At 47.8% G+C, this 23,016-nt stretch overlaps 1 protein-coding gene across 2 annotated transcripts in view; it reads left to right on the plus strand.

Moving 5' to 3' along the window:
* Nucleotides 1-23,016, plus strand: part of ELL3 (elongation factor for RNA polymerase II 3) — a 285,177-nt gene that overhangs the window by 249,277 nt on the left and 12,884 nt on the right. For both annotated transcript variants that reach the window (XM_063925873.1, XM_063925874.1), the window contains one exon: nucleotides 2,234-2,278. In XM_063925873.1, coding sequence (XP_063781943.1) covers nucleotides 2,234-2,278 — 45 coding nt within the window. The remainder of the gene's footprint in view (nucleotides 1-2,233; nucleotides 2,279-23,016) is intronic.

Genomic DNA, 23,016 nt, shown 5'->3' on the forward strand with positions numbered 1-23,016 from the left:
ACAACTCGGAATGACCACCCATGTGCAGTGCAGGAGGGGCAGATATAACATGTGCAGAGAGAGTTAGATTTGGGTGGGGTGTATTCAAACTGAAATCTAAATTGCAGTGTAAAAATAAAGTTGCCAGTATTTACCCTGCACAGAAACAAAATAACCCACCCAAATCTAACTCTCTGCAAATTTTATATCTGCCCTCCCCCTGCAGAGCACATGGTTTTGCCCAATTGCTAACAAACTTGCTGCTGCGATCAACTCAGAATTACCCCCAAAGTACACAACAGAGACCCCCTGGAGTAGGGGGAAACTTTGTGCTACAGAACTGATATATAACTTTCTTGCCAGACATGTTTATACAGCAGAACACACACACAGGAGCAGTGAAATATACACAATAACACAGCCTGTATACAAATACAATAACACAGCAATATACAAATTTACAGCTTGGATGGAGTAAGACAGAGAGGGAGAGAAACCAGCACACTCCTGCCTCAATCAGCTAAAGCAGTGCTTTGCCAGGCAGAAACTAGAACCTTAGATAAGGTAACCAGTTTTTTTAGACAATACATTGCCCCTCTCCCCCTTCTACCAGACCCCCTGGCACCAGTGTAAGGTGCTTTAGAGGGTCCCTGGAGGAGCAGCGCTTCCTTGCATGCAGCCTGTAGTGTGATGCAGCAGGAAATGGCACCTCTAAGCCACTGGTCCTGCTCTCAGGGAAGCCCAGTCCCCTTAATGACGCACAGTCCCTGAACTGTATTATGCTGGCAAGTCTCTCCAATTTACAGAAAACGGGGTTAAAACCCCTTTGCTGTGTCAGCGCCAGTGTGGGTATATGCAGCAGGCACCGCAGCGCCGAGTGCCCACCACACCCTTATGCCGCCATGCAAACTGGAGACCCTCTAACCGGGAACCCGATTCCTGTACTCACCACACCAGTGTCTTCAGCTTTGTTAGGGGTGGCGTCATACTGTTAGAGTGCACGCACACCCCGGGGGTATGCAAAACACCACCTCAGGAGCTATGTCCTGTCAGCAGGGATCCAGACCATTGACCATTCAAGGGGTTGGTCCGGCCGTCCCCCTAAGTCCCACGACGCAGGCAGACTGGTACCAGCCGGTGCTGCCTGAAAATAACAAACTGAAATAAAGTTTTGAAGAAAACTCTCTGAAGCTCCAGAGAATGCACCTGGCTCCTTGGGCACATTTTTCTAAACTGAGTCTGCAGGAGGGGCCTAGAGGGGAGGAGCCAGCACACTCACAGAAATTCAAAGTGCCAAGGCTCCAGTGGACCCCATCTATACCCCCATGGTACTAAGACAATCCCAGTATCCCCTAGGATGTTAGAGATACGGATATGATCTGTGAATGTACAAGAACATTGTCACATGGGAAGAGATGGTGTTTGGCATATCATCCAATAACTTTGTTATCTTAAACTCTAGTAATGTCTTCTCATCCCCACAACTATCTGAAATGTGATGGTCCATCCATTGGGACTTGCAAGAAGTGATTTGCTTGATTATAACCCTAGGCACAGTCCCTGTTCATGTATTATGCAGCCCTATAATACTGGAAAATGCTGAATCTGTGTGTTAGGTCACATCTGAGAATTCCTCTCTGCATGAAAAGGAATCATTGTTAAAATGATTTAACAATGGGGGCAATTCAAAGTTGATCGCAGCAGCAAATTTGTTAGCAGTTGGGCAAAACCATGTGCACTGCAGGGGGGGGGGTGCAGATATAACATGTGCAGAGAGAGTTAGATTTGGGTGGGGTGTGTTCAATCTGAAATCTAAATTGCAGTGTAAAAATAAAGCAGCCAGTATTTACCCTGTACAGAAATAAAATAACCCACCCACATCTAACTCTTTCTGCACATGTTATATCTGCCTCTCCTGCAGTGCACATGGTTTTGCCCAACTGCTAAAAAATTTGCTGCTGCGATCAACTCTGAATTACCCCCATTTTTGGAAAATTGCCACTTAATACAAAAACATAATAAGCCCATGATGCCCACATTCCACATGATGGCAGTTACAGTGGATAATTGTGCTTTCTCCAGGGTAGTCTCTGCATCTGTGTGTAGTGTAGACAAGTTCCCACAAATGGTGGTGTCTCTCTCCCCATTTGTTTGAAAGTCATAGGAGCAATTATAGTGCTGGTTTCCAATCTGACATGTTTTATGGGCATCTGTCATGCAGTTTTGAACTGTGTCCATATTTTCTCTCTTTTAGATGGTTGAAAATAAGATTGTGACAGAATATAAGAAGTTCAAAAAGGTGAGACTGCATCTGTATAGGTTACAGTGTACAGAGCACATGCGATGTTGGTGTAGTTTCTGCACAATGTTTGCTTTGCATTTATTTATTTTTTGTATTTTGTTACCTATTGCTAAAAGCTAAATAGACACACTGAACTGAGAATAATAAATACTACTGATGAGAGATAAGTGATGTGTCTGATGCACATGCAGTAAATGCCCCCAAAAAAACACAGATTACCAATACTACTAATGGAAAGGCCATAACTTTCTATAACCATTACAATCAATGCAGGAAAAAAAGATAGCCTGAATTTAAAATGATGTTAATTCAGCCACATGCTAGGTGCACATCCATTCTTTCATTCAGTGCAACAAAAACCCATGTACATTTTTAGCTCACATGCTGGGCTGCATTTTCCATGAATAGAAAAAGTGTTACATCATAGAACAGTGTTTTCCAGCCATGGTACTCAATGCACACTAAGGGGTAAACTTAATAAGCTCTGTGTTTGCCTGAGTTGGCAAACATGGGAGTGTTTGGGTAATTTTCTATTTTTTTTTTCCAATTATGGAACTTTCAATCTCTAACCACAAAAGATTCAGTATGAATGACAGATGTCTGTATCCCGATCTGTGAAATCCAGCCCTAAGCCACATGCTATACTTACGGTCGGGAAGCCAGTTGTCGGGTTCCAGAATCTGCATTCTGATGGGTGTTGGGATTCCGGAGTTGGTACTGCCGGGATCTCGACAGATACAATGTAGACTGGAGTGATTCTCACCATAGGCTTCAGTGGAGCTTTCCCACCATTGAAGGCTATGGCGATGGGTTTGATTGACAGCTCAGCCGCTCACATCTAATCACAGGGCAGGTTTTAAAGTGGAGCCCTCCGATTGGCTGGCAGGTATTTTAATGACAAGACACCTGCATCTCTCTCAGTTGCGTAGTGTATGTGGTCACACATGCTACTGGAGAAGAGAACCAAACAAAATGGCTACTGGGATTGTAGATGATGTAGGTGAGTGTACAAGGGTGTTATGTCTTTTACAGGGGGACTATAGGTAGCAGCAGGCCCTTAATGCCCTGCATGCTGGTACTTGTGGTTCTCCAAGTACCAGTACGTGGGAGGTTTGATGGGACCTATAGTCCTTCCTGTAAAAAATATGTATATATTTTTTTTAACCAAAATGAAATGGACATCAACTCAGCACCCACCAGTAACGCAAATAGGCCCAGGCTTCAGTACTGGCTTTGGGTGCCTTGAGGAAGGGACCCCTTTATTGGGGAGTTCCCCACTCCCCCAGGGAACCCCAACCAGGGCTGACTAGTTTGTTACAGCCAGGGGAACAATAGAAGTGTGTGCCCTGTCTGTGACATTGCCTCAATGGGGGTTACGGTCGTTAGGTTGACCACTGAAGGTCGACAATGTCATTAGGTTGACATGTAATAGGTTGACATCTACTAGGTCGACAGGTCAAAAGGTCGACATGAGTTTTTCAAATTTTTTGCATTTTTTCATACTTAACGATCCACGTGGACTACGTTTGGAACGGTAATCTGTGGTGGTGGTGGAGACCACACTCTCCTGGGTGGAGATTGTGGCGACTGAGGAAGTCCGCTTCCCAGTTGTTCACCCCCGGAATGAAGAATGCAGACATTGCTCTTGCGTTTAGTTCTGCCCAGAGGAGTATTTCTGATACCTCTCGCATGCAGGCTCTGCTTTGTGTCCCTCGTCGATTTATGTAAGCCACTGCCGTGGCGTCCGACTGAACTTGGATCGCCCGAACCCTGAGCAGAGGGGAGGCCTGAAGCAGGGCATTGTGGAAAGCATGAAGTTCTAGAATGTTGATTGGAAGAAGAGCTTTGTGTGTTGACCACCTGCCCTGGAACTGAGCCCCTTGGGTGACAGCTCCCCATCCTCTCAGACTCGCATCTGTCGTGAGGAGGATCCAATCCTGAATCCCAAAACTGCGACCTTCCAGTAGGTTGGAGGACTACAACCACCACAGGAGGGAGATCCTGGCCTGAGGTGACAGACGAATTATCCGGTGCATCTGAAGATGTGATCCGGACCATTAGCTCAGGTGATCCAATTGAAACGTTTTGGCATAGAACCTTACATATTAAATGGCTTCATAGGAGGCCACCAGCTTTCCCAACAACTTTATGCAAAGATGAATGAATATCCGAGTAGGCCGTAGGACTAGTCGTACCATCTCCTGAAATGTTCTTGCTTTGTCCCCTGGGAGGAACACTTTCTGGGCCACAGTATCCATCCACATTCCCAGGAACAGGAGCCGCTGAGTTGGCTCCAAGTGGGACTTCTGTAAATTGAGAATCCATCCATGGTGTGACAGAAGTTGGATAGTGCGGTCTTTATGGAGCAATAAAAGCTCCCTGGATCTTGCCTTAATCAAGTAATTGTCAAGATAAGGGACAATATTGACCCCCTGGACCCAGAGTTGGAACATCATCTCTGCCATCACCTTGGTGAATACCCTTGGAGCTGTGGATAGGCCGAAGGGTAGCGTCTGGAACTGGTAGTGTTAGTTCAGCAGGGCAAACAGCAGCTAAGCCTGGTGAGGCGGCCAACTTGGGATAAGAAGGTAAGCATCCTTTATATCCAGAAAAACCACAAACTCCCATTCTTCCAGTCCTGTAATCACTGGTTTCAGATATTCTTTCTTGAACTTGAAAACCTTAGGTAATGGTTCAGAGATTTCAGATTCAGAATGGGCCTTACCAAACCGTCCGGCTTCGGTGCTACAAATAGGTTGGACTAATATAACCCTTTCCTTGTTGTTGTAGTGGCACTGGAGCAATGACTTGGGACTTGACCAACTTTAGCATTGGTCAGTCATAACGTAACTCGTGTATCCTCCAAAACTGGAACGCATGAAAAAATCGTTGGGGAGGAGCGCCGTCGAACTGCAGCTTGTAGACCTGAGAAATTAGGTCCTTTACCCAGGTATCCTGGCAGGAGATTTCCCAGAAGTGGCTGCAGTGACTCAGTCGAGCACCCACCTCAAGATCCCCTCAGGGTGGGGGGCACAATCATGCTGAGGCTTTTGTGGGAGCTGAACTGGTGCTTGGTTCATGAGAACTGGCGGTAGCTGGTTTATTTGCCTTACCACTGGTGCCTCGTATTGTATTGGAGGCACTTCTGGCTCTCGATCTTAACCTGGTAGTCCGAAAGGACTGGGTAGATGGCCCCGGGTAGGAACGCCTAGCCTGCTGGGCCCCAGAGGGGAGAAATGTGAATTTTCCTGCAGTAACCTTAGAAATTCACATATCAAACTCAATCCCGAATAGCCACTCTCCTGAGATGGGAATAGCATCCACACTGTGCTTGGAATCTGCATCCGCAATCCAGCCCTGCGTGCTGACACTGCCATGGTAGTACTAGCATTGATAGTGCCTATTTCCTATGGGCCCTACACATGAGGCAATATGCCGCCGAGCTGCTCGACGGCAGATAAGTCCGACAGGCGACCCGGCGGCGGGGGGAGGGGAGTGAAGTTTCTTCACTGCCCCTGTCACCCAGCCCCATAGCAATGCATGCTAATATAGACGATATTGGCCTGCATGTATAAGTGACCTGGCACCAACAAGCACGGGGCCACGCATCGTTCATCGTTGGTGCCTAAACACTGAATGATATGAACGAGGAAATTGCCTGTGTAGGGCGTACTAGAGAGAGTCACACAGGATGCATGCAGTGTCGTGAATGTGTTTTATGAGGGTCACCATAGTGACCAGGGGCATATCCCCCGTAAGGTTCTGAATTTGAGTCGCCCAGGAATGGAGGGCATGAGTCATCCAGCAACCCGCTATCACAGGTCTTTGTGATACACCAGCTGCTGTATAAATAGAAAAATCTATCCCCAGGGTCCTTTAGTTGAAAGGAGCCAGTAGCTGTTAACACTGTATTTTTTGTGAAGCGGGAGACTGATCTGTCTACGGCTGGGGGTTCTTCCCAATATTTCCTACTTTCTGGTGTAAATGGGAATGTGTGTAAAACCTCCTTGTGACCTGATATTTTTCTCTAACGTCCTAAGTGGATGCTGGGAACTCCGTAAGGACCATGGGGAATAGCGGCTCCGCAGGAGACTGGGTACAACTAAAGAAAGCTTTAGGACTACCTGGTGTGCACTGGCTCCCCCCTCTATGACCCTCCTCCAGACCTGGGCTGCAATATAAGTACCTTACTTGGCAAATTAACACATAATATAGCCTTTAAGGCTATATATGTGTAAAATCCCCTGCCATAACTGTATAAAAAAAGCGGGAGAAGGCCGCCGAAAAAGGGGCGGGGCTATCTCCCTCAGCACACTGGCGCCATTTTCCCTCACAGCTCCGCTGGATGGATCGCTCCCCAGGCTCTCCCCTGCAGTTCCAGACTACATAGGGTAAAAAAGAGAGGGGGGGCACTAATTTTAGGCGCAATCTGTGTTATATAAGCAGCTATAAGGGGAAAAATCACTGTGTAGTGTGTATCCCTGTTTTATATAGCGCTCTGGTGTGTACTGGCATACTCTCTCTCTGTCTCCCCAAAGGGCTTTGTGGGGTCCTGTCCTCAGTCAGAGCATTCCCTGTGTGTGTGCGGTGTGTCGGTACGGCTGTGTCGACATGTTTGATAAGGCTTATGTGGAGGCGGAGCAGGTGCCGATAAATGTGATGTAACCCCCTGCGGGGTCGACACCTGAGTCGATGGATATGTGGAAGGAATTACGCGACAGTGTCAACTCCTTACATAAAAGGTTTGACGACATAGCAGATGTGGGACAGCCGGCTTCTCAGCCCGTGCCTGCCCAGACGTCTCAAAAGCCATCAGGGGCTCTAAAACGCCCGCTACCGCAGATGGCAGACACAGATGTCGACACAGATACTGACTCCAGTGTCGACGATGATGAGACTAGTGTACATTCCAATAGAGCCACCTGTTACATGATTACGGCAATGAAAAATGTGTTGCACATTTCTTATATTACCCCAGGTACCACAAAAAAGGGTATTATGTTTGGGGAGAAAAAACTACCAGTGGTTTTTCCCCCTTCTGATGAATTAAATGAAGTGTGTGAAGAAGCGTGGGCTTCCCCCGATAAGAAACTGGTAATTTCTAAAAAGTTACTAATGGCGTACCCTTTCCCGCCAGAGGATAGGTCACGTTGGGAGACATCCCCTAGGGTGGATAAAGCGCTCACACGCCTGTCAAAGAAGGTGGCACTACCGTCTCCGGACACGGCCGCCCTAAAGGAGCCTGTTGATAGGAAGCAGGAGGCTATCCTGAAGTCTGTTTATACACACTCAGGTATTATACTGAGACCAGCTATTGCTTCAGCATGGATGTGCAGTGCTGCAGCTGCGTGGTCAGATTCCCTGTCAGAAAATATTGATACCTTAGACAGGGACACTATATTGCTAACCATTGAGCATATTAAAGACGAAGTCTTATACATGAGAGATGCACAGAGGGATATTTGCCGGCTGGCATCTAAAATAAGTGCAATGTCCATTTCTGCCAGGAGGGGTTTATGGACTCGGCAGTGGACAGGGGATGCAGATTCTAAAAGGCACATGGAAGTTTTGCCTTACAAGGGTGAGGAGTTGTTTGGGGATGGTCTCTCGGACCTCGTTTCCACAGCGACAGCTGGGAAGTCAGCATTTTTACCCCATGTTCCCTCACAGCCAAAGAAAGCACCGTATTATCAGGTACAGTCCTTTCGGCCCCAGAAAGGCAAACGGGTTAAAGGCGCGTCCTTTCTGCCCAGAGGCAGAGGTAGAGGGAAAAAGCTGCAGCATACAGCCAGTTCCCAGGAGCAAAAGCCCTCCCCCGCTTCCTCTAAGTCCACCTCATGACGCTGGGGCTGCACAGGCGGAGCCAGGTACGGTGGGGGCCCGTCTCAAGAACTTCAGCGACCAGTGGGCTCGCTCACGGGTGGATCCCTGGATTCTACAAGTAGTATCTCAGGGGTACAAGCTGGAATTCGAGACGTCTCCCCCTCGCCGTTTCCTCAAATCTGCCTTGCCAACAGCTCCCCCGGACAGGGAGGCAGTGCTGGAGGCAATTCACAAGCTGTATTCGCAGCAGGTGATAGTCAAGGTACCCCTCCTTCAACAAGGAAGGGGTTACTATTCCACAATGTTTGTGGTACCGAAACCGGACGGTTCGGTGAGACCCATTTTAAATTTTAAATCCTTGAACACCTATATAAAAAGGTTCAAGTTCAAGATGGAATCGCTCAGGGCGGCTATTTCAAGCCTGGAGGAAGGGGATTCCATGGTATCACTGGACATCAAGGATGCTTACCTACATGTCCCCATTTACCCTCCTCACCAGGAGTACCTCAGATTTGTGGTACAGGACTGTCATTACCAATTCCAGACGTTGCCGTTTGGTCTGTCCATGGCACCGAGGGTATTTACCAAGGTAATGGCCGAAATGATGATACTCCTTCGGAAAAAGGGAGTTTTAATTATCCCGTACTTGGACGATCTCCTTATAAAGGCGATGTCCAGGGAGCAGTTGTTGGTCGGGGTAGCACTATCTCGGGAGGTGCTACAACAGCACAGTTGGATTCTGAATATTCCAAAGTCACAGCTGGTTCCTACGACACGTCTACTGTTCCTGGGGATGGTTCTGGACACAGACCAGAAAAGGGTGTTTCTCCCGGAGGAGAAAGCCAAGGAGTTGTCATCTCTAGTCAGAGATCTCCTGAAACCAAAACAGGTGTCGGTGCATCACTGCACGCGAGTCCTGGGAAAAATGGTAGCTTCCTACGAAGCAATTCCATTCGGCAGGTTCCATGCAAGAATCTTTCAGTGGGATCTGTTGGACAAGTGGTCCGGATCGCATCTTCAGATGCATCGGCTGATAACCCTGTCTCCAAGGACCAGGGTGTCTCTGCTGTGGTGGCTGCAGAGTGCTCATCTTCTAGAGGGCCGCAGATTCGGCATACAGGACTGGGTCCTGGTGAACACGGATGCCAGCCTTCGAGGCTGGGGGGCAGTCACACAGGGAAAAAACTTCCAAGGACTATGGTCAAGCCAGGAGATTTCCCTACTCATAAATATTCTGGAACTAAGGGCCATCTACAATGCCCTAAGTCAGGCAAGACCCCTGCTTCAAAACCAGCCGGTACTGATCCAGTCAGACAACATCACGGCGGTCGCCCATGTAAACCGACATGGCGGCACAAGAAGCAGGATGGCGATGGCAGAAGTCACAAGGATTCTCCGATGGGCGGAAAATCACGTGTTAGCACTGTCAGCAGTGTTCATTCCGGGAGTGGACAACTGGGAAGCAGACTTCCTCAGCAGGCACGACCTCCACCCGGGAGAGTGGGGACTTCATCCAGAAGTCTTTCAGCTGATTGTAAACCGTTGGGAACGGCCATAGGTGGACATGATGGCGTCCCGCCTCAACAAAAAGCTAGAAAGATATTGCGCCAGGTCGAGAGACCCTCAGGCAATAGCTGTGGACGCTCTAGTGACACCGTGGGTGTACCAGTCGGTTTATGTGTTCCCTCCTCTTCCTCTCATACCCAAGGTACTGAGGATAATAAGAAGAAGAGGAGTAAGAACTATACTCATTGTTCCGGATTGGCCAAGAAGAGCTTGGTACCCAGAACTTCAAGAAATGATCTCAGAGGACCCATGGCCTCTGCCGCTCAGACAGGACCTGCTGCAGCAGGGGCCCTGTCTATTCCAAGACTTACCGCGGCTGCGTTTGACGGCATGGCGGTTGAACGCCGGATCCTGAAGGAAAAGGACATTCCGGAGGAAGTCATCCCTACGCTGATTAAAGCTAGGAAAGAAGTGACTGCAAACCATTATCACCGCATATGGCGGAAATATGTTGCGTGGTGTGAGGCCAGGAAGGCCCCAACGGAGGAATTTCAGCTGGGCCGTTTTCTGCACTTCCTACAGTCAGGGGTGACTATGGGCCTAAAATTGGGTTCCATTAAGGTCCAGATTTCGGCTCTATCGATTTTCTTCCAGAAAGAACTGGCTTCACTACCTGAAGTTCAGACATTTGTTAAGGGAGTGCTGCATATTTAGCCCCCTTTTGTGCCCCCAGTGGCACCTTGGGAGCTCAACGTGGTGTTGGATTTCCTAAAGTCACATTGGTTTGAACCACTTAAAACCGTGGAACTAAAATATCTCACGTGGAAAGTGGTCATGCTGTTGGCCTTGGCTTCGGCCAGGCGTGTCAGAATTGGCGGCTTTGTCATGTAAAAGCCCTTATCTGATTTTCCATATGGATAGGGCAAAGGTGGTTTCAGCTTTTCATTTGAACCAGCCTATTGTGGTGCCTGCGGCTACTCGTGACTTGGAGGATTCCAAGTTGCTGGACGTAGTCCGGGCCCTAAAAATCTATGTTTCCAGGACAGCTGGAGTCAGAAAGACTGACTCGCTATTTATCCTGCATGCACCCAACAAGTTGGGTGCGCCTGCTTCAAAGCAGACTATTGCTCGCTGGATCTGTAGCACGATTCAACTTGCACATTCTGCGGCTGGACTGCCGCATCCTAAATCTGTAAAAGCCCATTCCACTAGGAAGGTGGGCTCTTCTTGGGCGGCTGCCCGAGGGGTCTCGGCTTTACAACTTTGCCGAGCAGCTACTTTTTCGGGGTCAAACACATTTGATAAATTCTACAAGTTTGATACCCTGGCTGAGGAGGACCTAGAGTTCGCTCATTCGGTGCTGCAGAGTCATCCGCACTCTACCGCCCGTTTGGGAGCTTTGGTATAATCCCCATGGTCCTTACGGAGTTCCCAGCATCCACTTAGGACGTTAGAGAAAATAAGATTTTACTCACCGGTAAATCTATTTCTCGTAGTCCGTAGTGGATGCTGGGCGCCCGTCCCAAGTGCGGATTGTCTGCAATACTTGTATATAGTTATTGTTTAACTAAAGGGTTATTGTTGAGCCATCTGTTGAGAGGCTCAGTTATATTTCATACTGTTAACTGGGTATAGTATCACGAGTTATACGGTGTGATTGGTGTGGCTGGTATGAGTCTTACCCGGGATTCCAAATCCTTTCCTTATTGTGTCAGCTCTTCCGGGCACAGTATCCTAACTGAGGTCTGGAGGAGGGTCATAGAGGGAGGAGCCAGTGCACACCAGGTAGTCCTAAAGCTTTCTTTAGTTGTGCCCAGTCTCCTGCGGAGCCGCTATTCCCCATGGTCCTTACAGAGTTTCCAGCATCCACTACGGACTACGAGAAATAGATTTACCGGTGAGTAAAATCTTATTTTTTTTATCATAAAATTTTCAGGCTTCCTTAAATAAGTCATCTAGTTCCGGTGAATTAGGAAAAATGACACTGAACTAGGAAAGTCCAAAGGGAATTTTTAATACATCCCTGAGAGCGAGAATGAGGGACTCCATACCCTGCGCAGGAGTGGAATCCTCCTGTACTTCCTCAGATTCTGATATTAAAACAGTTAGCCCACGTTCTAGTGGCCCTGATTAGGAAGGGGGGGGGCTGTGTTTCATCTGTTTTAGCAGCCAGATCTGCAGCAGCTTGTTGCAGTTGTTGTGTTGTCTGTTTATTAGTAGAGATGAGCGCCGGAAATTTTTCGGGTTTTGTGTTTTGGTTTTGGGTTCGGTTCCGCGGCCGTGTTTTGGGTTCGACCGCATTTTGGCAAAACCTCACCGAATTTTTTTTGTCGGATTCGGGTGTGTTTTGGATTCGGGTGTTTTTTTCAAAAAACCCTAAAAAACAGCTTAAATCATAGAATTTGGGGGTCATTTTGATCCCAAAGTATTATTAACCTCAAAAACCATAATTTACACTCATTTTCAGTCTATTCTGAATACCTCACACCTCACAATATTATTTTTATTCCTAAAATTTGCACCGAGGTCGCTGTGTGAGTAAGATAAGCGACCCTAGTGGCTGACACAAACACCGTGCCCATCTAGGAGTGTCACTGCAGTGTCACGCAGGATGTCCCTTCCAAAAAACCCTCCCCAAACAGCACATGACGCAAAGAAAAAAAGAGGCGCAATGAGGTAGCTGACTGTGTGAGTAAGATAAGCGACCCTAGTGGCCGACACAAACACCGGGCCCATCTAGGAGTGGCACTGCAGTGTCACGCAGGATGTCCCTTCCAAAAAACCCTCCCCAAACAGCACATGACGCAAAGAAAAAAAGAGGCGCAATGAGGTAGCTGACTGTGTGAGTAAGATAAGCGACCCTAGTGGCCGACACAAACACCGGGCCCATCTAGGAGTGGCACTGCAGTGTCACGCAGGATGTCCCTTCCAAAAAACCCTCCCCCAAACAGCACATGACGCAAAGAAAAAAAAGAGGCGCAATGAGGTAGCTGACTGTGTGAGTAAGATAAGCGACCCTAGTGGCCGACACAAACACCGGGCCCATCTAGGAGTGGCACTGCAGTGTCACGCAGGATGGCCCTTCCAAAAAACCCTCCCCAAACAGCACATGACGCAAAGAAAAAAAGAGGCGCAATGAGGTAGCTGACTGTGTGAGTAAGATAAGCGACCCTAGTGGCCGACACAAACACCGGGCCCATCTAGGAGTGGCACTGCAGTGTCACGCAGGATGGCCCTTCCAAAAAACCCTCCCCAAACAGCACATGACGCAAAGAAAAAAAGAGGCGCAATGAGGTAGCTGACTGTGTGAGTAAGATAAGCGACCCTAGTGGCCGACACAAACACCGGGCCCATCTAGGAGTGGCACTGCAGTGTCACGCAGGATGGCCCTTCCAAAAAACCCTCCCCAAACAGCACATGACGCAAAGAAAAAGAAAAGAAAAAAGAGGTGCAAGATGGAATTGTCCTTGGGCCCTCCCACCCACCCTTATGTTGTATAAACAGGACATGCACACTTTAACCAACCCATCATTTCAGTGACAGGGTCTGCCACACGACTGTGACTGATATGACGGGTTGGTTTGGACCCCCCCCCAAAAAAGAAGCAATTAATCTCTCCTTGCACAAACTGGCTCTACAGAGGCAAGATGTCCACCTCATCATCATCCTCCGATATATCACCGTGTACATCCCCCTCCTCACAGATTATCAATTCGTCCCCACTGGAATCCACCATCTCAGCTCCCTGTGTACTTTGTGGAGGCAATTGCTGCTGGTCAATGTCTCCGCGGAGGAATTGATTATAATTCATTTTAATGAACATCATCTTCTCCACATTTTCTGGATGTAACCTCGTACGCCGATTGCTGACAAGGTGAGCGGCGGCACTAAACACTCTTTCGGAGTACACACTTGTGGGAGGGCAACTTAGGTAGAATAAAGCCAGTTTGTGCAAGGGCCTCCAAATTGCCTCTTTTTCCTGCCAGTATAAGTACGGACTGTGTGACGTGCCTACTTGGATGCGGTCACTCATATAATCCTCCACCATTCTTTCAATGTTGAGAGAATCATATGCAGTGACAGTAGACGACATGTCCGTAATCGTTGTCAGGTCCTTCAGTCCGGACCAGATGTCAGCATCAGCAGTCGCTCCAGACTGCCCTGCATCACCGCCAGCGGGTGGGCTCGGAATTCTGAGCCTTTTCCTCGCACCCCCAGTTGCGGGAGAATGTGAAGGAGGAGATGTTGACAGGTCGCGTTCCGCTTGACTTGACAATTTTCTCACCAGCAGGTCTTTCAACCCCAGCAGACTTGTGTCTGCCGGAAAGAGAGATCCAAGGTAGGCTTTAAATCTAGGATCGAGCATGGTGGCCAAAATGTAGTGCTCTGATTTCAACAGATTGACCACCCGTGAATCCTTGTTAAGCGAATTAAGGGCTCCATCCACAAGTCCCACATGCCTAGCGGAATCGCTCCGTGTTAGCTCCTCCTTCAATGTCTCCAGCTTCTTCTGCAAAAGCCTGATGAGGGGAATGACCTGACTCAGGCTGGCAGTGTCTGAACTGACTTCACGTGTGGCAAGTTCAAAGGGCATCAGAACCTTGCACAACGTTGAAATCATTCTCCACTGCGCTTGAGACAGGTGCATTCCACCTCCTATATCGTGCTCAATTGTATAGGCTTGAATGGCCTTTTGCTGCTCCTCCAACCTCTGAAGCATATAGAGGGTTGAATTCCACCTCGTTACCACTTCTTGCTTCAGATGATGGCAGGGCAGGTTCAGTAGTTTTTGGTGGTGCTCCAGTCTTCTGTACGTGGTGCCTGTACGCCGAAAGTGTCCCGCAATTCTTCTGGCCACCGACAGCATCTCTTGCACGCCCGTCGTTTTTTAAAAAATTCTGCACCACCAAATTCAAGGTATGTGCAAAACATGGGACGTGCTGGAATTTGCCCATATTTAATGCACACACAATATTGCTGGCGTTGTCCGATGCCACAAATCCACAGGAGAGTCCAATTGGGGTAAGCCATTCCGCGATGATCTTCCTCAGTTGCCGTAAGAGGTTTTCAGCTGTGTGCGTATTCTGGAAACCGGTGATACAAAGCGTAGCCTGCCTAGGAAAGAGTTGGCGTTTGCGAGATGCTGTTACTGGTGCCGCCGCTGCTGTTCTTGCGGCGGGAGTCCATACATCTACCCAGTGGGCTGTCACAGTCATATAGTCCTGACCCTGCCCTGCTCCACTTGTCCACATGTCCGTGGTTAAGTGGACATTGGGTACAGCTGCATTTTTTAGGACACTGGTGACTCTTTTTCTGAGGTCTGTGTACATTTTCGGTATCGCCTGCCTAGAGAAATGGAACCTAGATGGTATTTGGTACCGGGGACACAGTACCTCCAACAAGTCTCTAGTTGGCTCTGCAGTAATGATGGATACCGGAACCACGTTTCTCACCACCCAGGATGCCAAGGCCTCAGTTATCCGCTTTGCTGTAGGATGACTGCTGTGATATTTCATCTTCCTCGCAAAGGACTGTTGGACAGTCAATTGCTTGGTGGAAGTAGTAAAAGTGGTCTTACGACTTCCCCTCTGGGATGACCATCGACTCCCAGCAGCAACAACAGCAGCGCCAGCAGCAGTAGGCGTTACACGCAAGGATGCATCGGAGGAATCCCAGGCAGGAGAGGACTCGTCAGAATTGCCAGTGACATGGCCTGCAGGACTATTGGCATTCCTGGGGAAGGAGGAAATTGACACTGAGGGAGTTGGTGGGGTGGTTTGCGTGAGCTTGGTTACAAGAGGAAGGGATTTACTGGTCAGTGGACTGCTTCCGCTGTCACCCAAAGTTTTTGAACTTGTCACTGACTTATTACGAATGCGCTGCAGGTGACGTATAAGGGAGGATGTTCCGAGGTGGTTAACGTCCTTACCCCTACTTATTACAGCTTGACAAAGGGAACACACGGCTTGACACCTGTTTTCCGCATTTCTGTTGAAATAGTTCCACACCGAAGAGCTGATTTTTTTGGTATTTTCACCAGGCATGTCAACGGCCATATTCCTCCCACGGACAACAGGTGTCTCCCCGGGTGCCTGACTTAAACAAACCACCTCACCATCAGAATCCTCCTGGTCAATTTCCTCCCCAGCGCCAGCAACACCCATATCCTCCTCATCCTGGTGTACTTCAACACTGACATCTTCAATCTGACTATCAGAAACTGGACTGCGGGTGCTCCTTCCAGCACTTGCAGGGGGCGTGCAAATGGTGGAAGGCGCATGCTCTTCACGTCCAGTGTTGGGAAGGTCAGGCATCGCAACCGACACAATTGGACTCTCCTTGTGGATTTGGGATTTCGAAGAACGCACAGTTCTTTGCGGTGCTACTGCTTTTGCCAGCTTGAGTCTTTTCATTTTTCTAGCGAGAGGCTGAGTGCCTCCATCCTCACGTGAAGCTGAACCACTAGCCATGAACATAGGCCAGGGCCTCAGCCATTCCTTGCCACTCCGTGTGGTAAATGGCATATTGGCAAGTTTACGCTTCTCCTCCGACAATTTTATTTTAGGTTTTGGAGTCCTTTTTTTACTGATATTTGGTGTTTTGGATTTGACATGCTCTGTACTATGACATTGGGCATCGGCCTTGGCAGACGACGTTGCTGGCATTTCATCGTCTCGGCCATGACTAGTGGCAGCAGCTTCAGCACGAGGTGGAAGTGGATCTTGATCTTTCCCTAATTTTGGAACCTCAACATTTTTGTTCTCCATATTTTAATAGGCACAACTAAAAGGCACCTCAGGTAAACAATGGAGATGGATGGATACTAGTATACAATTATGGATGGACTGCCGAGTGCCGACACAGAGGTAGCTACAGCCGTGGACTATTGTACTGTACTGTGTCTGCTGCTAATATAGACTGGATGATAATGAGATGTAGTATGTATAAAGAAGAAAGAAAAAAAAAACCACGGGTAGGTGGTATACAATTATGGATGGACTGCCGAGTGCCGACACAGAGGTAGCTACAGCCGTGAACTACCGTACTGTGTCTGCTGCTAATATAGACTGGTTGATAAAGAGATGTAGTATGTATGTATAAAGAAGAAAGAAAAAAAACCCACGGGTAGGTGGTATACAATTATGGATGGACTGCCGAGTGCCGACACAGAGGTAGCTACAGCCGTGAACTACCGTACTGTGTCTGCTGCTAATAGAGACTGGTTGATAAAGAGATGTAGTATGTATGTATAAAGAAGAAAGAAAAAAAAACACGGGTAGGTGGTATACAATTATGGACGGACTGCCGAGTGCCGACACAGAGGTAGCTACAGCCGTGGACTACCGTACTGTGTCTGCTGCTAATATAGACTGGATGATAATGAGATGTAGTATGTATGTATAAAGAAGAAAGAAAAAAAAACCACGGGTAGGTGGTATACAATTATGGATGGACTGCCGAGTGCCGACACAGAGGTAGCTACAGCCGTGGACTACCGTACTGTACTGTGTCTGCTGCTAATATAGACTGGATGATAATGAGATGTAGTATGTATGTATAAAGAAGAAAGAAAAAAAACCACGGGTAGGTGGTATACAATTATGGATGGACTGCCGAGTGCCGACACAGAGGTAGCTACAGCCGTGGACTACCGTACTGTGTCTGCTGCTAATATAGACTGGTTGATAAAGAGATGTAGTATGTATGTATAAAGAAGAAAGAAAAAAAAACCACGGGTAGGTGGTATACAATTATGGACGGACTGCCGAGTGCCGACACAGAGGTAGCTACAGCCGTGGACTACCGTACTGTGTCTGCTGCTAATATAGACTGGTTGATAAAGAGATGTAGTATGTATGTATAAAGAAGAAAGAAAAAAAAACCACGGGTAGGTGGTATACAATTATGGATGGACTGCCGAGTGCCGACACAGAGGTAGCTACAGCCGTGGACTACCGTACTGTGTCTGCTGCTAATATAGACTGGTTGATAAAGAGATGTAGTATGTATGTATAAAGAAGAAAGAAAAAAAAACCACGGGTAGGTGGTATACAATTATGGATGGACTGCCGAGTGCCGACACAGAGGTAGCTACAGCCGTGGACTACCGTACTGTACTGTGTCTGCTGCTAATATAGACTGGATGATAATGAGATGTAGTATGTATAAAGAAGAAAGAAAAAAAAACCACGGGTAGGTGGTATACAATTATGGATGGACTGCCGAGTGCCGACACAGAGGTAGCTACAGCCGTGGACTACCGTACTGTGTCTGCTGCTAATATAGACTGGTTGATAATGAGATGTAGTATGTATAAAGAAGAAAGAAAAAAAAAACCACCGGTAGGTGGTATACAATTATGGACGGACTGCCGAGTGCCGACACAGAGGTAGCTACAGCCGTGGACTACCGTACTGTACTGTGTCTGCTGCTAATATAGACTGGATGATAATGAGATGTAGTATGTATAAAGAAGAAAGAAAAAAAAAACCACGGGTAGGTGGTATACAATTATGGATGGACTGCCGAGTGCCGACACAGAGGTAGCTACAGCCGTGAACTACCGTACTGTGTCTGCTGCGACTGGATGATAAATAATGATATAAAATATATATATATATCACTACTGCAGCCGGACAGGTATATATTATATAATGACGGACCTGCTGGACACTGTCAGCAGAATGAGTTTTTTATTTTATAGAATAAAAAAACACCACACAAGTCACACGACGTGTGTTTAACTTTTACAGGCAGACATTCACAATACAATATAGTATACTATATACTGGTGGTCAGGTCACTGGTCAGTCACACTGGCAGTGGCACTCCTGCAGAAAAAAAGTGTGCACTGTTTAATTTTAATATGTACTCCTGGCTCCTGCTATAACCTAACTGCTCCCCAGTCTCCCCCACAATTAAGCTGTGTGAGCACAGTCAGATATTATACATAGATGATGCAGCAGCACACTGGGCTGAGCACAGATATGGTATGTGACTGAGTCACTGTGTATCGTTTTTTCAGGCAGAGAACGGATTATATTAAATAATATAAAACTGCACTGGTGGTCACTGGTCAGTCACTAGTATAACTAACTAATACTATCAGCAAAATTCTGCACTCTCTGTCTGAGTACTCCTCCTAAGCTCCAGTAAATGAAGTGTCACTGTCTCACTCTGGCACTAGTATAACTAACTAATACTATCAGCAAAATTCTGCACTCTCTGTCTGAGTACTCCTCCTAAGCTCCAGTAAATGAAGTGTCACTGTCTCACTCTCACTCTCCTATCTATTTCTTCTCTAAACGGAGAGGACGCCAGCCACGTCCTCTCACTATCAATCTCAATGCACGTGTAAAATGGCGGCGACGCGCGGCTCCTTATATAGAATCCGAGTCTCGCGATAGAATCCGAGCCTCGCGAGAATCCGACAGCGTCATGATGACGTTCGGGCGCGCTCGGGTTAACCGAGCAAGGCGGGAAGATCCGAGTCGCTCGGATCCATGTAAAAAAAGCTGAAGTTCGGGCGGGTTCGGATTCAGAGAAACCGAACCCGCTCATCTCTATTTATTAGCAGATTTTCCAGCACCGAGGACCCTTCTCATGACCTTCTCCCTTCTCCCTTCCCCCCCCCCCCCAGTCTCCTCACTAACTTGGAAGAATTGACTGCACTGATCACATGATATGGAACCAGTGGTTGAGGGAGAGAATCCGGTGTGATATACACTGCATAATAGGTGTTTGACCATGTATACAGTAAACACTCACACACAGATAAGGAACAATAGCAAGCCTGCCCTTAATGTATGTGAGGAGACCTAGTGAGAGGAGGACAGCACACCCAGCCTGTCAGACTCCGTAAGATTGCAGGCTAATAAAACATAGTAAAACTGGATTGGTGTCCTTTGCAGGATACTATTATGTGTACAATAGCTGCTCTCCCCCGTTATACACCCCTGTATGTATCCTGGAGTGCTGGAGGAGCTGTGTGTCCTTGCTGCTGCTGCAGCGCTGGGCAGAGGAAGGCGCCAAAAATAAGATTTTAAACCTACCGGTAAATCTTTTTCTCCTAGTCCGTAGAGGATGCTGGGGACTCCGTAAGGACCATGGGGTATAGACGGGCTCCGCAGGAGACATGGGCACTATTAAGAACTTTAGAATGGGTGTGCACTGGCTCCTCCCTCTATGCCCCTCCTCCAGACCTCAGTTAGAGAAACTGTGCCCAGAGGAGATGGACATTACGAGGAAAGTATTTTGTTAATCTAAGGGCAAGATTCATACCAGCCCACACCATCCACACCGTATAAACTGGAATATACGCAACCAGTTAATAGTATGAACACAAAACAGTATCAGCTAAAGACTGATCTCAACTGTAACATAACCCTTATGTAAGCAATAACTATATACAAGCCTTGCAGATTTAGTCCGCACTGGGACGGGCGCCCAGCATCCTCTACGGACTAGGAGAAAAAGATTTACCGGTAGGTTTAAAATCTTATTTTCTCTTACGTCCTAGAGGATGCTGGGGACTCCGTAAGGACCATGGGGTTTATACCAAAGCTCCAGACCGGGCGGGAGAGTGCGGAAGACTCTGCAGCACCGACTGAGCAAACGCAAGGTCCTCATCAGCCAGGGTATCAAACTTATAGAACTTTGCAAAAGTGTTTGAACTTGACCAGATAGCTGCTTGGCAAAGCTGTAAAGCCGAGACGCCTCGGGCAGCCGCCCAAGAAGAGCCCACCTTCCTAGTGGAATGGGCCTTTACTGATCTTGTTAACGGCAATCCAGCCGTAGAATGAGCCTGCTGAATCGTGTTACAGATCCAGCGAGCAATAGTCTGCTTCGAAGCAGGAGCGCCAACTTTGTTGGCTGCATACAGGAGAAACAGTGCTTCTGTTTTCCTAACTCGAGCCGTCCTGGCTGCATAGATTTTTAAGGCCCTGACTACATCCAGGGACTTGGAATCCTCCAAGTCACTCGTAGCCACAGGCACCACAATAGGTTGGTTCATATGAAATGAAGAAACCACCTTAGGCAAAAATTGAGGACGAGTCCTCAACTCTGCTCTATCCACATGGACGGTCAAATAGGGGCTCTTGTGAGACAAGGCCGCCAATTCGGACACCCGCCTTGCAGATGCCATGGCCAACAACATGACCACCTTCCAAGTGAGAAATTTCAATTCAACCGTTTGAAGAGGTTGAAACCAGTGAGACTTCAGGAACCGTAACACCACGTTAAGGTCCCAAGGTGCCACTGGGGGCACAAAAGGAGGCTGGATGTGCAGTACTCCCTTTACAAAAGTCTGGACTTCTGGGAGAGAAGCCAATTCCTTCAGAAAGAAAATAGATAGGGCCGAAATCTATACCTTAATGGAGCCTAATTTTAGGCCCATATCCACTCCTGTCTGTAGAAAGTGGAGAAAACGGCCCAGATGGAAATCTTCCGTAGGAGCATTCTTGGCTTCACACCAAGAAACATACTTCCTCCAGGTACGGTGATAATGTTTTTCCGTCACCTCCTTCCTAGCCTTTATCAGAGTAGGGATGACTTCCTCCGGAATACATTTCCCAGCTAGGATTCGGCATTCAACCGCCATGCCGTCAAACGTAACCGCGGTAAGTCTTGGAACATGCATGGCCCCTGTTGTAACAGGTCCTCCCTGAGAGGAAGAGGCCATGCATCTTCTGTGAGCATCTCCTGAAGATCTGAATACCAGGCCCTTCGAGGCCAATCTGGAACAATGAGTATTGTTTTCACCCTTTTTTGTCTTTTGATTCTCAATATTTTTTGAGATGAGAGGAAGAGGGGGGAACACATAGACCGACTGAAACACCCAAGGTGTCACCAAGGCATACACCGCTACTGCCTGAGGGTCCCTTGACCTGGCACAATACCTCAGAAGCTTCTTGTTGAGGCGTGACGCCATCATGTCTATGTGAGGAATTCCCCAAAGACTTGTTATCTCTGTAAAAACTTCTTGATGAAGTCCCCACTCTCCTGGATGGAGATCGTGTCTGCTGAGGAAGTCTGCTTCCCAGTTGCCCACTCCCGGAATGAAGACCGCTGACAGAGCGCTTACGTGATTTTCCGCCCAGGGAAGAATCCTGGTGGCTTCCGCCATTGCCACTCTGCTCCTTGTCCCGCCTTGACGGTTTACATGAGTCACGGCTGTGACGTCTGATTGAATCAGAACCGGTAGGTCGCGAAGAAGATCCTCCGCTTGTCGTAGGCCGTTGTATATGGCCCTCAATTCCAGTACGTTGATGTGTAGACAAGCCTCCTGGCTTGACCATAGCCCTGAAAATGTCTTCCTTGTGTGACTGCTCCCCATCCTCGGAGGCTCGCGTCCGTGGTCCCCAGAACCAAGTCCAGAATGCCGAACCTGCGACCCTCTAGAAGGTGAGCACTTTGCAGCCACCACAGGAGAGACACCCTGGCCCGGGGGGACAGGCTTATCTTCTGATGTATTAGTAGATGGGACCCGGACCACTTGTCCAGGAGGTCCCACTGAAACGTCCTTGCATGAAACCTGCCGAAGGGGATGGCCTCGTAGGCTGCCACCATTTTCCCCAAAACTCGAGTGCATTGATGAATAGACACTCTTTTTGGTTTTAGCAAGTCTCTGACCATGTTCTGGAGGTCCTGGGCTTTTTCCACCGGGAGAAAAACCCTCTTCTGTTCCGTGTCCAGAATCATGCCCAGGAATGATAGTCGAGTCGTTGGAATCAATTGTGACTTTGGCAGATTGAGAATCCAACCATGTTGTTGTAGCACTCTCAGGGAGAGCAACACGCTCTTCTGCAATTGATCTCTACTAAATGGGGTAAAATTAGGGGATTCTGTACTGGAAAAGGACTTAGGTGTCCTCATAGATAGCAAGCTAAGCAATAGTACCCAAAGTAGGACTGCAGCAAAGAAGGCTAATAAGATATTAGCATGCATAAAACGAGGTATTGATGCTAGGGACGAGAGTATTATACTCCCGTTATATAAATCACTAGTGAGGCCACACCTTGAATACTGTGTACAATTCTGGGCACCATACTACAAAAAGGATATCCTGGAGCTTGAAAAGGTACAGAGGAGGGCGACCAAACTAATTAAGAACATGGAGACGATGGAATACAAGGAAAGGCTTGAAACATAGGGCATGTTTACATTGGAAAAGCGGAGACTAAGAGGGGATATGATCAACATCTACAAATATATAAGGGGACAATACACAGAGCTTGCGCGGGACCTGTTTTTGGTTAGATCAACACAGAGGACTCGCGGACACTCGCTCAGGTTAGGGGGAGAGGAGATTCCAAACAATACGGCGTAAAGGCTTTTTCACGGTAAGGACAATACGTGTTTGGAATTCCCTGCCCGAGGGAGTTGTAATGGCGGAATCAGTCAAC

Source organism: Pseudophryne corroboree, chromosome 6 (genome assembly GCF_028390025.1).
Source record: "Pseudophryne corroboree isolate aPseCor3 chromosome 6, aPseCor3.hap2, whole genome shotgun sequence".
In the NCBI taxonomy this organism is placed as follows: domain Eukaryota; kingdom Metazoa; phylum Chordata; class Amphibia; order Anura; family Myobatrachidae; genus Pseudophryne; species Pseudophryne corroboree.